General features: G+C 40.3%; 1 protein-coding gene across 6 annotated transcripts in view; it reads right to left on the bottom strand.

The window, feature by feature from the left end:
* ROBO2 (roundabout guidance receptor 2) overlaps positions 1-13,685 on the bottom strand; it is a 647,901-nt gene extending 634,216 nt beyond the window's left edge. For 3 of the 6 annotated variants that reach the window (XM_043893217.1, XM_043893216.1, XM_043893218.1), the window contains exon 1: positions 12,954-13,685. In XM_043893217.1, coding sequence (XP_043749152.1) covers positions 12,954-13,014 — 61 coding nt within the window. In that variant the 5' untranslated portion in view covers positions 13,015-13,685. The remainder of the gene's footprint in view (positions 1-12,953) is intronic. The other 3 variants (XM_043893214.1, XM_043893215.1, XM_043893219.1) reach the window with 2 other exon arrangements.
* Positions 13,686-16,053: the final 2,368 nt, after the last annotated feature.

Raw genomic sequence — 16,053 nt, 5'->3', positions numbered from 1 at the left:
TGAATTTAATGTGATGAGACGCTTTTATGGAGCAACTCAAAAATCTGGATAAGTTTCATAAGATCCAACTGATGAACACTACAGGTGTTGCAGCTTAACAGAAAAATACAATAATAATTCATAGCCCAGGAAATGTTCTTCATAAAATAAAAAGTTGTCTGTTGGACTGTGAGTAGAAGACAGGCAACAAACGAACAACCATGAAGTTTATTCATATCTTACAGCCATGTGTGTATGGGGCGGGGGAATAAGAGTTATCTTTGCCCAAAATCTGTACCCACATGTTGTACATATTTTTCCCATTCTTTTTTCTTTCATTTTGTGTTTCAACTTGATATTATCCAGGCTTTCAAATCACAAAAGCAGATTGAAACACTTAAAAAAAAAAAAAAAACATACTTAGCTACAAAATCATCTATGTGTTTTCAGGATAGCCAGTGAGGAACTCTTCAGTTGAATTTAGCACTTTTTCTCTGGTAAGGTTATTAAATAGCATCTGTGAGAAGGAAAAAAGGCTGCAAACCTCAACTGAATGACAGCTTGAAGATTTTTTAGTACAGGGCTCAGGTACCATGGACATACTTTTTCACTGTTAGTTTTTAACTATTGAGATTATCACTGCATCCAGTAAGAATTATTCTTAAACCATCAAATTCAATGTTCCAGTTCTTCACAGTCCATTTTGGATGTAAAAAATGAGAAGGAATGTCAAGTTATGGGGCACTTTTTTTTGAAAGGTTATATTCTTCTTATTCAGTATCTCCTCTCATCAGTGATCCCTTTAGGGAAGTGTTCCCATAATTGGCATTTGGGTGATGGCTTGATTGCTTTAGTTGCTGACGTGCAAAAGTGTTTTAGAATGGACAAGTTATTGCGTACTTAGGGTTGGGGAAGCTGAAATGCTGACTATAGTTTTAACAGAAGTTAACTCAGTTTTCAATAACTGTAACTATTATCTGACAATACATTAAAGCTCACTTTAAAATAAAAGGGGCTTCCCAGGTGATTCTAGTGGTAAAGAATCTTCCTGCCAATGCAGGAGATGATAGAGGCACAAAAGACAATTTAGAATGCTTATTGCTAGGTTCATCCTGACTTCCCTTAATTTGCTCTAACCCTGGAAACTAGGTTTTATAATTATCAGATGTACCTTAACAAATTAGTGTACCGTATTCCAGCGTTCACTAGTATTTGGAACTATACACTGTTAAAGCATGGTTATAACAATGATTTTGAAAATTTATAACCTTTTCTTTATAAAGAGAACCTCAACTTAATTTCTTGAAAGTCAAAAGTTCTTGCTTTTTTGGTCATACTTAGGAACACTGTAATTGGTTATAACTGTTGTACAAGTTTCAGACAAATTTTTTAAATTCCAAATGGCTTCCTGATTCTTCAAGTTTAAACTTGCAAAGCAGTGTAATGAAAGTGTTGAGTTATATTCCATGTTCTCCAGCTCATTCTGAAAAGGCTTGGGACCAAAAACTAGGGGAAGAGATCCCACATCAGTCCTACAACAGAAATTAAAAAGTGCTGAGCTAAATAAGCTCTCTCCACCTGAGCTAAAACTGCCCTGCCACAGATGGTTCTAGTTACAGTACCTACAAAGTAATAAGTCCACTGGTTTAAGACTATTTTATTTTTTAGTATTAAAATTTTTAATCCCATTTATCCATAAAGTACCACTGGTCACTAATGAATGGAAGTAGACATGAGTTCTAAGACTAGTGTATTTGGACCATCATGGACTATCATCTACATTACGATCATTAAGCCCACATCAAAATACAGCCCCCATGCAGATTGAACAATAAGCTGTGATTATTTTCAAAGATGGATATTTATGACTCGGTATAACTTTTTTCCAGGCTAAATTTCCCCCTTTAATCGTACTCAAACATAATGCAAGTGATAGAGCACTTAATTAAATGATTTGCAATAACAGAATTTAAGTCTAAGTGAGACACTGGAGACTACCCAAATACTATTTTTATAGGAACCTAAAGTCATACAATTAATTAGTAGTAACATTTAGACTGGAGTACACAGCTTCCAGACACCCCTGGTGTATCCCTTCCACAACAGCAATGATATTGCTTTGTTCGGGTTATCCTTAATTTACAGGACCGCTCAATATGCAAATCTGATTAATGAATAATTATAAAAAAAAATCAAGATCAATGATGGCTATACTGGATGAAAAAGGATAACTGGGCTACTTAGGAAATCAAATGTTGAGTGGAGACTTAAGGTTAATTTAAAAAAAAAAAATTCTGTACTAGGAACGTTTACTTCAAACCCAGTAAGCTTTGTCTCCTACGATATTTACTCTCATGGTACTTTATATTAAAAGCACCAAGGGGAAATTATTCTGAATAAAACATAAATCGGTCAACATGAACCAAAATACAGAGTTTTATAAGCTTGTTCTGCTGGTTACAAATTGCTATTTGTAGCATGCCTCTCTTGTTTATTCCTTTCATTCATAATACCATTCACTGGGGAACCCTATTTACTCTATGATCAGCAAATGATGCAATGGAAACACACATGTCATAGCATGTTTCTCACAGATGCACAGGTGTGGCCTCAGATGAGTCCCCTTAAGAGGCAACTAGAGCTTTTATTCAGTCACCTAAAGACTAATGTTTGAAAAGCTATATGAAAATCATTGAGAAACACATCTCAAATATAGTTCATAATTAGCCTGATAGAAACGGTCCTTGTAAATTTACTTCTGTTCCATACTAGGGAGAAAATAGCAACAGAATAAAAATACGACTACTAATAAAAATAACAAGTAACACTTAATTGGAACTTATTAATTAACAGGCACTGTTCAAAAAAACTTAATATAATTTCCATATATATGTAACATACAAATATATACTATATATACATCCAATTTCATATATAACATGTGTATACATATATATGTTCCATATACATATGTATGTGTGTGTATATATATATACATATATATATATTCATCTATTCCTCATATCAACTGTTTGAGAAGACAATTTTACCATGTCAGTTGTAAAGATAAGGACACTGAGAATGGTTAAATTATTTGCTGTAAGTCAGCAGTGTCTGTCGATTATCTTTCAGTAATCATGTTACACTTCTTCCCTTCTGGACAAACTTTGCTCAGTTGCTAAGTCATGCCCGACTCTTTGCAACCCCATGGACTGCAGCATGGCAGGCTCCTCAGTCCCTCACTAACTCACAGAGTTTGCTCAAACTCATGTCCATTGAGTCAATGATGCTATCTAACCTCTCATCCTCTACAAATCATGTTATACTTAAACTAGACTCCATGCCTTTGCCCTAGAACACCTCTGTCATCTCCATGCCATTCCTTCTGTTATTCCTTTTGTTGGAATGCAATTTTCAATCTTTCCATCTATTAAAATTTCACTATTCCTCTAAAACCCATGTTAAGGGACCCATTTGGTGTGGACCCTTTCCACAGCTGGAAATCATCTATTCTTTCCCTGGGTTCCCAGACTATGCTGTGTGTTTCTTCAACTGTCCCCTGCCCCCAATTACCAGATACCAGATACTTTTGTTTTAACAACTTGAATGTTACCCTCTCTACTAGAGAGTTATCTCCTTGAAGGCGGGAACTACTCAACTTCATTATGCTCCTCACAATGTCCTCAGTAAAGCGCTTTGTTTATAAACAGGTGCTAAGCAAGCACGTGCTGAATCAAATGAAAAACTTCAAGGTATCTTAAGCTAACTCCCTTGTTGACATGCTTAGAAAACAGCTGGTCGTTTTCACTTAGAAGACCCTGGAACTCTTGTTAAGGAATTCCAGGGTTGAGAAGCCGGAAAGAATCTTTCAAGAAAAGTATGGTATGGTGATAAAAAGACATCCCTGGACTCTAGCTTCAGCTTTACCACTAAGCATCAATAGCCTTGTGACAAGGTACATAAAAACTCTGAGCTTTAGTTCTCCATCCAATGAAAGAGTTGTACCACATAACTGCAAAAACTTCATCCAGCTTTGAGATGTCATCATACTGTGATTTACATTTAGTATTGCTAAAGTCACTGCTAAAAGTGACAAGTTCAATTTGGGTTAATTTCACTTGTAAAACTTTACAGGGCAACAGAAGACGGCAATCACTGAAGGGATTAGAAATGAGGACTGTTGGGAATTTAAAGCATATTATCATATAAAATTGTTTCACTACAAACCTCACATCTAAGTTGTAAAGGCCATTCAACATTTTCTTTCTGTGAGTGAATTAAAAGAATATATGTACCTCATACATGGCCAGTGGCAACATAAAATCATATAGCTGCTGTGGAAAACAGTCCTGCATTTCCTCAAAAGGTTAAACAGAATTTTCATATGACCCAGCAATTCCACTCCAGGTATACACCCAAGTGAAATGAAAGCATGTGTGCACACAAAGATTAATACGCAATTGTTCACAGCAACAATCTTTATAGCAAATCTTCATTGCCAAAGTAGAAATGAGCAATGTCCATGAACTGATAATTCAAAAGATAAATGATGTGGAATACTATTCAGCAATAAAAAAGAATGAAGTCCTGATATACAACATAGATGACCCCTGAAAACATGAGATGAAGGGAAAGAAACCAGTTACAAAGATCCTATATTATATAATTCTATTTACATGTAATTCCCCAAATAGACAAATCTATAGAGACAGAAAGTAGACTAATTTCTTCCTACAGCTGGGGGAGGGGTGGTAGATAAGAAGCAGGATACAGAGCTTCTTTTCTTGGATAACAAAAAAGTTCCAAAATTAGATTGTAGATGCTTGGGTCAGGAAGATCCCCTGAAGGAGGAAATGGCAACCCAGTTTATCTCAATTTAGTATTAGTGATGTAAACAGGGCTCTAGCACGATGATTACAACAGTAGGCAGGGTAGGGTAATACTAACTGCTGCAGATATTTTTTTCTGCCTCTTCTTTTCCAATTTGAGAGCTATATAATTGGAGTATTCTTTTGAATTCTATCCCTGAACTAATCTTTTTTGTTGTTGTTGCTAATGCTTAAACAAAAAGTTGACCTAAATATGAAGAAAAGTCTCAATTTCTGAGCCAGGTATCATCAAACTCAGTCAACATTCCTTGGTCAGATGAGAGCGTGTGTGGTCCTAATAGGAACATTAGAATCATTTGAAGGAGTGCCTTGTCAAAATATACACATGACTCAACAGTGTGCTAAAACCCACAGCAGTGTGAGTACGGGGATTCGGAGTAACCATGTAAGCCACCATGGTAGAAAATCAAAGAAAACTGTAAATTCTATATATCTGGTCAGGTGAAAGGTGGAATATTAAATTTCATCCGAAATCATGATGCCACTAATGTCAAAATATGCATGTTTGATAACTCTGTCTCTAGAGAGACAGAATGAGAGAGATACATAGAAATACACACCCCCAAATAAATAAATAAACCTAGTTGAAATGGTAAGTATTTCATGTGTTGGCTAGGGCATGAAAATAAACATTTCAAAAGCACTCCATAAGCACCTTTTCATTGATTCAACAAATAACTGGATCTACTATGTGTCATCTTGTGCTCCAGGTAAAGCAGGAACACAGGCAAACATAGGAGATGAAGCTAAGTCCCTGCCCTAAAAGCTCAGTGGAAGGAGCAGACACTAACACACTAACATGTGCATATAGCAAAAGTCTTCTAAAATGTAGGTGATCTCCCTTGAGAACAGAAAGCAGCTTTGTTTACTATCTAATATAGTCACGACAAAGCTTCCCTCTAGGCCAAAAGTTAGGCAGATTTCCTTATGGCCCATTCTAAAATATTCTGGTTTCCATGCTCAGGGCTCCTCAGCTGTGGGGCCAATCCATTTTGTGTGCATCATCTACCTGGGCCCCATGGCATTGTCCCTAAGAATTTTCAAGGGAAAGGTAAACCTATACAAACATGAAGTCATGCCGCTTGGTGTGGTGTGACTAACAAAAGCCACCATCTGGGTCTCAGGATATTCATGTGCTTCGCCAGCATTCATTAAGTTGTAGCAGTCTAACTTCTTAGCTTGCAAGTATGGTAAAATGTAGGTCCCTTCAGGGTTGTTTATACAAAAGCATGTGCAAGCGTGCACACAGACATACACACACACACACACACACACACACACACACTTTAAGGATGTGATAAGAGCTAAGAATGAAATTAAGATAGATAAAAGGGTAGCCAAATAGTGTTTTAAGGAAAGCAATTTTAGATAAGGTAGTCCATGTACATACATGAAGAGGTGATATTAGATAAAGTGTAAAGTGAAACTGTTAGTTGCTCGGTCGTGTCAGACTCTGCAATCCCATGGATTGTAGCTAATCGGGCTCCTCTGTTCATGAATTTCTTCAGGCAAAAACACTGGGGTGGGTACCATACCTTCTATAGGGGATATTCCTGACCCAGGGATGGAACCCAGGTCTCCTGCACTGCAGGCGGATTCTTTATCATCTGAGCAACCAGGGAAACCTGATATAGGATAGTTCAGTTCAGTTCAGTCGTGTCCGACTCTTTGTGACCCCATGAACCGCAGCATGCCAGGCCTCCCTGTCCGTCACCAACTCCCGAGTCTACCCAAACCCATGTCCATTGAGTCAGTGATGCCATCCAACCATCTCATCCTCTGTTGTCCCCTTCTCCTCCTGCCCTCAATCTTTCCCAGCATCAGGGTCTTTTCCAAAGAGTCAGCTCATCGCACGAGGCGGCCAAAGTATTGGAGTTTCAGCTTCAACATCAGTCCTTCCAATGAACACCCAGGACTGACCCCCTTTAGGATTGATTGGTTGGATCTCCTTGCAGTCCGAGGGACTCTCAAGAGTCTTCTCCAACACCACAGTTCAAAAGCATCAATTCTTCGGTGCTCAGCTTTCTTTACAGTCCAAATCTCACATCCATACGTGACCACTGGAAAAACCATAGCCTTGACTAGACGGACCTTTGTTGACAAAGTAATGTCTCTGCTTTTTAATATGCTGTCTAGATTGGTCATAACTTTCCTTCCAAGGAGTGTCTTTTAATTTCATGGCTGCAATCACCATCTGCAGTGATTTTGGAACCCAGAAAAATAAAGTCAGCCACTGTTTCCACTGTTTCCCCATCTATTTGCCATGAAGTGATGGGACTGGATGCCATGATCTTAGTTTTCTGAATGTTGAGCTTTAAGCCAACTTTTTCACTCTCCTCTTTCACTTTCATCAAGAGGCTCTTTAGTTCTTCTTCACTTTCTGCCATATAGGGATTCATTAAATCAACTGAAAGACTCAATCATGCAATGACCTAAGGAAGCATATTTCAGGCAGAAGAAAGAATAAATGCAAAAGCCCTGAGTCAGGAATAAAACACCAAAAACACAAATCTAAACCCAGGTTCCAGCAGGGAGTGTGAAAAGAGGAGGCCAGAGAGGCAGGGAGGGACCTGAGTTTGAACAGTCCTGCATACTATTGTAAAAAGTTCTCAGTGGAAGCCATTAAAAGTTTCTGAGCAATGAGCTGCCATCATCTTATTTACATGCTTTTAAAAGGTCTCTGTGGCTACCAGGTGAAGAACTGACTGCATAGGGGAAAGATGTGGGGATAAGAAGAACAGGCATGGAGGCAGGATGACCATTTATCAGGCTACCCCAATAGTCCAGGTTTTGACCAGGATGGTGGTAGTTGAATTAGTAACAAACATTTGGAATCTAATCATTTGAAAATGCAATCAAAACAGTAAGATCAATTAATGGATGCATACAGGAATGGAGAAATAGGTGGTAACCAAGTACAGCAAAATAGTGGTAGACTCTAGGTGGAAATGTAAGTGTTCACTGTACCATCTTTCAATTTTGTTATATATTTGAAAATACTTATATCAAAATGTTGGAGAAAAAAATCACAAATACACACATAAAATTGTACGTATCAGGGTATATATTCCAAAGAGTTTACTAATAAGTAGGATATGGGCTATGAGAAATCAAAAATGATTTCTAGTTTTGGATCATGAAAACCTCTGTGAATGGTGATGCCATTTACTGAGCTGGAGATGACTGGAAAGAGGAGTAAATTCTATCCTGGGCTTGAGTTTGCTATATTCATTTTTTAAATAATTTTATTGAGGTATAATCACTATATACCATTATATTAGATTCAAGTGTACATTACAATGATTCGCTATTTGTATACACTGGGAAGTGATCAGCCCAACAAATGAGTTACCATTCGAGTTTGATATATTCTTATTAGATACCAAGCAAAGATGTCATGTAGTCAGCTGGATACGTCAAGTAATGTATTGACACTGGAGATACAAAGGTATATAGAAGAGCCAAGTTCTAGTCTCACGGAACTAATATTCTCCCCACACATGATAAGGGCAATTTGAGAAGTATCAGCATAAAGGATTTAAAACCTATGTGACCAAATGAAAGATATTAAGTTCTAGGTGCAAACAGAGCAAAAGAAGATAATACTAAGGATTGAATTCTAGATTATTCCAATATTGTTTTGAGTTTAAGACAGGTTTGGGGGGTTGAATATGCTACACTTCTGGCTTCCAGGGTGGTGCAGTGGTTAAAAATCCACCTACAAATGAAGGAGATGCAGGTTCAATCCCTGCATAAGGAAGATCCCCTGGAGTGGGAAATGACAACCTACTCCAGTGTTCTTGCCTGGAAAATTCCATGGAGAGATGATCCTGCTGGGCTCCAGTCCATAGGGTCACAAAGAGTCAGACATGACTCAGCATGCACAAATAAGCATACACACAATACGCTTTAGATACTATATTAAGATTTCTACTATGCTGAAACATTGTAAGAGTTTATGGAAATTTCCCCTTAAAATATTTTGTCATCATCCATTCATGCTTTATTTAATAATTTAAAAGAAGAAAATCATCATCAGTATCAATGTATTTGATTTAGGTTGATTAGGTCTGTACCTGGAAACACTGTAAGAAACATAATGACACTCCTCTTTGAAGACAAATATATAAAATAGCACTCTATAACTTTCTGGTTGAACTCATATCTGTAGACTTCTGTCTGCCAAAACTGGGAAAAGAACTACATAAGTTTGCATAAAGCTATACAGGATGGTAAAAGAAAAATGATGTCAGGGTCCCAACTGGGTATGTCCAAAGTTAAAATATTATTAACATAATCTCCTTTAAATGCAGATTTTCTAAGTTGTTATCCAAGAAACACTATCACCTATTTTCCTCACTTTTCAAATGTTTCTATGATTCCTTCCACTGGCTCCAAAAAAGAAGGAGGAGGGGAAGGAAGAAATGGAGGAGGAAATGATGGAGGGAAACAGGAGGAGCAAGAGAAAGAAGAGAACAAGGAGAAGTAAGTAAGTAAACGAAAATGTTTTCTTCTAACTCTTCATAAACCAAATTGCACAAAGGAGGAAAATAAATATCTCTTATAGACTACAGGAACTGCTGAAGCAGATGTTAACTGGACACAAAGAGTCAGACATGAAGAAGCTACATATAGAAGCTCCTTTCATTATTATATATGTACCCAAATGGAAGCAATGTCCTTGGACACCCATATTTTTATTAGCAAGGATGCTATTTTATACAGGTTGCTCAAGGATGTCATGGCTAGAATTGTTCTTTTTGTATAATCACGACCTTTTTTTCCTTTGAGATACTCTTTTTTTCTGTGTTTTAAGAAACCCTTTTGGTTTATGGTCCACATGTTGTCTAGAATCAAAGGTTATTCAAACAAAGCCAATTCAAACGTGATATTAGTGCATAGCTGCACGAAGAAATTTCAGGTTACTTATAGGCAATTTAAGTACTGAAATGGACTACATATGGCTAGGATAATGAGCCCATTACTGAAAGAAGCACTTTAGCAAAATGCATAAACTTATATGAGATTATACATCTGCACGACACACACAGATCATCTTTATCTCCTCAAATATCACATGTGCCATTTTCATTTTAGAATAGTTAAGGACAAGAAACTATTTTTATTTTAAAAACATAGTTTTTACCAGTACTCAAAAATTATCAAATTGACACAATGTATGGAATATGGATGTAATCAAACAGTCTTGTGATGGTTCCTATTAGTTCCCTGTAAATGATTATAAAACCATATTTCTGTATTTAGAAATACAGAAAATCTGGAGAACAAAGGTTAAACTCAATACATATTCACATACATAACCGTAAAAGAAAAATCTGCATCTGTTTAATTAATCTGTATTGGATGACATAGTCTTTATTTACATCCCAATATAAAAGTTTGTCTGTAGTTCTCAACTAACTTAATTTTTATTCTCTGTGGGTTCCTAAGGACATAAGATACAGAAAAATCATAATATTTGCACATAACTTCCATGAGGATGCAAAAGTCTAACATTTTTCATATACCATAAAAATGCACATATAAATAACCCACCAAGCAAATTTCAATGCAAATCTATGTATCATTTGTCACTGAATAAAATTAATTTCTGTGTCTACCACAAGGAAAGTCAGTATATCTTTGAAATGGTACAAGCTTCTCTAAATTTGAAATTCATGGGGAGAATAAGCTCATGCTTCTAAGAAGGATAATAAGTAAACAGAAATCATAGAGCCCTGGAAAAGTCAGAAAGCTTAGAGATCCTACAAACCAACCCCCTCATTATACATGTGAACATGCAGTCCCAGTGTGCTGAAACAGCCTAGAGGGCAGTGTTGTCTATATCCCAAATTTTCAACAACCCCTATGGAGGGGCTGTCATCATTCGAGAGTAAATCAAAGGCAATCCAATGTCAAATGTATGACTTACGTACTAATTCAATAAGTGTCCACAGTTTCCACTGCTTTGGACATAGTAGATGCTAAATAGAAAAACTAGTTTCACACACACAACAATTTACTATGACCTTTTCAACTCCTCCACCCTGGGCATTTTTCACTACATTAACCATGAATTTTGCTGCACAATTTTGGCCCAAACACAAACTACCCCCTGTAATCTATATTATTAAGTCAGAACAAAGGTCCTAGGTGTATGTATGGGGCTGGAGGGACAAGGTGGGGGGAAGAAGGAAGGAAATAAGGGAGAGAGGAATAGGGTGGGGGCTAGGACAGTAGGGAGGGCGGGGAGGGGAGAAATGATGTCTTGCTACTGCTGTTCCAGCAAACTGCTTAATTGCATTTGTTTCATATATCTCCCAACACCCCGGTACATTAATTACATTCTGTAACACCAAGCTCTTCTGATTCCCTCTGTCACTTCCACTGAGCAATTTAATTGTATTCCTCCTAGCTACACAATGACTCCAAAAAAAAAAAAAAACTTGGTGATAATTCTGTCTTCTAATATATAGTTTATACATGTATTTCTGGTATTGAAATATACAAATTCAGGCTTTTGAGGATATATTATCCAAAAAGTTATATCAAAGTCTTCTTATGATGATAATCAAGACACCTGGAACAAATCTGTAAACCTTTTTGTTCTGGTCATGTAAATGTACTACAAAGGTAAATGTATTGAAGAAAATGTCTGGTGAATGATTAGACATGATTATAGATATTATCATGGTATAATCCAAAGTGATTAATTCCTATGCATCTACAACTTAGAAGGGAAAAAAGAAAAGAAAAAAAAAAAAAAAAGCAGTGTGTCCACATGAATGCCTTGCCTACTATCGCTGGGGGGCATAGGTACTCCCATAGTCCAGGATTGAAAACAGCCACTTGACAGGAGGCAAACTCATCTGTATTGCCTCATGTTTATAGAAAGGCTTCCTTTTTGAGTCTGCTACATCGCGCTCTGGACAGCAGCAGCAGCTGCCAGGAACAAAGTTAGCTTCTACAGGCAAGCAAAAATAGGCAGTGTCCCAAATAATGACTTCGTCCACCATGCAAATTCTGGAAGAAAGTTGATGTAGCAACAAGCTACTGTGATAGCTCAAGTATCTGGGCCAATACACCTCAGATTCTTTATACGTACAGTCACTAAAAATCTAAAGTATGACAATCCACACAGGCAGGCAAAAAATATCACGCTCTAATCCCTTTTAGACCAATTCTGTCCAGCGATGTGAAAATTAAAGTCACTGGAAGGTGAATACCAAATGTTCTTTTGACATTCTTCTTTGGAACAAACAGAAAAAGCACCTTAATGATTACTTCCACTCTCATTCAAAAGAGCTACAAAAAAGGATTTTGCAATCCTCCCACAGGAAACTGACATCCTGTGAAACTATCCCAGGAAACCAAATCCGAACAAAAGACAGGAGAAGCAGAGAGAAAATGCTGTCTGCTTGACAGACTGACTCAACCTAGAGGCAGACACCTAGAGCACCTGTTTCAGATCCCCATTGTGTTTGCCACCGGGGACTGATTTGAGTGTTCTGAGCCCCAGGGCCAGCCCACAGCTTCTGCTTCCCCCTTCCTGGAGCCTCGCCCAGTCTTACTTTTGACAGTTTTCTCCCTATGATCTAAATCTTCATTCTGCTATCCCCCTAGGAGAATACTCATCAACACACAGGTGATACACATTGATTCGAGGTACCTGTGTCTCAAATTCCTAACCCACTAAACCTTCATGGGGTGTCCATGACTTACTAAGAATCTCTAAGCCAAAGTTCAGTTAGAAGAACAAACCAACCCCAAAGGGAAAGCAAGCCCAAGACTATTAGACTGGTTAAAGAGACTTACTTTCATATTTCTTTTTTCTAACAAAACTGAGAGCCCATCATTTATTACCCAACTCCTTAATTAATTAATTGCAACAATAGGTGAGTCCTAACACGTTCCACTTGCAGCAGTTTAGAAACAAAAGACTTAAAACCTCTGCTCCCCCAAAGCTCCCATGCCTGGCCAAAAGGGACCGACAGATACAATGTCATTTTTATTTACAGCCCACATCCGACTCAGAGAGAAATGTTTCTGGGGGATGAGGAACAAGATAAAAGCATTTTAACTTACCATCAACCCGCACGTATAAAAATCCACAGAGCAGTATTTGTGTAAACATCAGCCGACTCATTTTGACATATTAAAAAGGATCCAGATTGCTTAAGAAACCAATCCCAGAGAGCAAAAAGTACAAAAATAAGTATCAAAAAAAGAGGTAGGTCCAAAGTTTAGACTCTTCCTAGCTGCTAATTAAAGTCGAGAAGAGCAAATGGCAAGATCAGAAGGGGAGAGTGGCGAGCTGTTGAAGGGCGCACATTTGGATCCATCCAAATTAACCGAGGGCGCGCTGTATTTCCACACTCTGGCTTCCTAAATTCCCACGAATTCAGCCCAGCCGGAGGGGTTACTCAAGTGTGTCTAACCCTCTCTCCTCAGGCTCCATGGCAATCCAAAGCCAAGTTCTTTCTTCAGAAGTCAAGAAGATGAAGGGAGGTCGGGGGGAGGAAAAAGACCTAATTCCTAGAAAGTGTTCCACAAACTTGCCAGCGCGCTGCCGAAAAAAAACATTGGCCTGCCCACTGGTTTCCTTTCCCCCGGCGTCCGTCTCGGTAGCCGCTCCACGTCCCGAGTTTTTTCACTTAACTTCCATAATAAGGATGTGTCAGAGCACCACTTTGCAGGCGGGCCGACTTGGCCAGCCTCTCGTCCGCCACCTCGTTGCCTCCCTCCACCTCTCGCGTTTCCAAAAGAGAGGCAAAGGGAAATCGGGACGAGGCGGGTGGAGAATCCGAACTCCTACGTGGTGGGGCGGCGGGGAGCGAGGGGAGGAAGCAGCGAGGGAGGGGAGGGGCAGGGCTGGGGCTGCGGCCACCCCCCGCGGTGCCGCCTCCGAGCGCCCGCGAGCCGGGGCGGCGGCGGCGGCGGCGGGCGGGAGCCGAGCGGGGCGGGTGAGCCCGGGAGCCCCGGCGCGGGAGAGCGAGGGAGCGTGCGCGCGGTCCAGCCGCCCGCCGGGGTCCAGCAGCCAGTCCCCCTGGTCCGGCCTCCGCTCGCCCCCGGCCCCGCAGCAGAGCGTCCGCCTCCTCCTGCAGCTGCCGCGGGTGGAAGGACTTAGAGGAGGGAAGGCGAGGAGGCGGGAGGGGAGGGGAGGAATGAAAGCTGCCTGGAGTCTGCCCGGGGGAGGGGATGGGGCGCGGGTGATGAGGGGGTGCTCCGAGCCTGCACCTCCACACTCCGCCACCCGCCCGCACAGGGGACGGCCGCCCGCTGGGCAAAGGGGCCAGGGGGAGCTGGAAAGCCCAGAGTCCTAGCGGGACGGAAATTAACAAATTCGGAGCCGAGGCCACCGGTCCGCTCCTTCCCCTTCCCTGCGCCGCCCCGTCCCCCCCTCCTTCCCGCCTCGGGAGGGGATAGGTGGGCTCTAGCCTCCCGCTCCTCGCCGCGTCCGGTTTAATGGGCAGGTAATTTTCTCGGTGAGTGATTTCATGGAAGCGCTTCCTAATTATTCATCCCTCCAGTCTGCCGGAGATGCACGCGCTTTCTGGAAAAAGATCATCCTCCCGGACCTAGGGCGCAGCCTCATTACTCGTTAAAATCACACAAACATTCACTGTTCACCTTTTAGCAGAATGAGAAGCTGAGCGGGAGGGAGGAAAGGAAAGGTAACAATATAACCACCTTTTGGAGCGGAAAGGTTGTGTGGGGGTGCTCTCTCCGTCGTTAAAAAGGCGCAAGAAAGAAACCGGGTGTGGGGCGGGTGGGGGTCGTACAGAAATCTCTAGCCTCTCCTGACCTGTTTTATCCAAGATCTACGACCCCCTGAGGAATCCCCGGGGGAGGGGGAAGGGTGATATCCCCTCTTCTGTATGTTACTCAGTTGCTTTATGACCCCTCAAAGACGAGTTTGACGTGGGATGGTGGGATGCTAGGGAGTTCAGCAGAAAACCCCTGGGATGGAGAGAAGAGAGGGGATTAGGGGGACAGGGGGCGGTACCCGAAGTCCTCACCCTCCAGAGACTAGAACCTCTGAAAGGAAATTCGGAAAATACAGTATCAGGGAAAGCTGTAAACCCAACTGAGCTAACGAAGCTCAAAAACAGCCGAATTCCAGCTCAGAGATGAGAAAATCCTGAAAATTAAGGTAGAACCCACCAAGCGAATGCCATTCAGGCCCGGAATGATTAAGGCAGGCCACGTTAGATCAAAGAGGCCCTAGTATCTGCGGAGCCGCCGGTGTGGCCGAGTGGGCCGGCCCGCGTGTGATCAGAGGCTCGCTGGTAAGCTGTTTGATGCTTGTTCGGATGATTACAAGGCGGGCTATACGAACTCACGCAGGTTCCCGAGTCGAGTTAAAAGCTGGATGGTGAATCTTTAGTTCCCTCTACTGGAAAACGTTAGCAAAGATTCTTTCTGTCTGTGGCCTTGTGAAGCAGTTTGAAGAAGAGCCTTTGTTTGGGGGTACATTTTGGCTTTGACACTCAGTTTAGCTCTCTCTTGCCTATTATGGATGTGAAAGTATGTGTTTCCAAAAAAAAAAAAAAAAATGACCAGTGACACTCAAGTAATTTGGAGAGTTTTTATGGCATCTCTGCATGCTTGAAAATTATGGTAATGAAATAGCCTTGCAAAAGAATAAAACAAGCCACTTTTCTTGTGAAGCATTAAGAGTAATTTCAGCACACTTTTGATATACATCATTTAGTTGCTTTTTTTAAAAAAGTGCATTAGTGTGCTGAAGTTAAATCACTTGAATTCTCACAGTAATGATTCTGAATGTATTATTCTTTCACCTCTCTATAAAAAAAGGGGGGGAGGGGAATGGGAGAGGAAACCTAGACAAGTTAGCATGCTTTATTTTTCCCCAAAGGGCCAAATCTAACTTAAATGATATGGTCATGGGAATCCTCAAAATTCATTGGATTACTATTTCTCTTATCTATCGTTAATATTTGCAAATAATTGATAACTTTAAATTTTTCATTTTAAACATTCAGACTAGATTTAAAGTCAGGAATTAAAAAGTCTATTTCATTCCTCCAAATAATGGACTACCACCATCACCACCACCCATCCCCAATCTCTATCAGAAAGGAGTTAGATTTCCTTTCTGTTATTGTTCAGTTGCTACATCCAACTCTTGCGACCCCATGTACAGTAGCCTACTAGGCTCCTC

This window comes from Cervus elaphus, chromosome 31, assembly GCF_910594005.1.
Source record: "Cervus elaphus chromosome 31, mCerEla1.1, whole genome shotgun sequence".
In the NCBI taxonomy this organism is placed as follows: domain Eukaryota; kingdom Metazoa; phylum Chordata; class Mammalia; order Artiodactyla; family Cervidae; genus Cervus; species Cervus elaphus.
The sequence above is the reverse complement of the archived record's forward strand: the minus strand, read 5'-3'. Positions and strand labels throughout refer to the sequence as shown.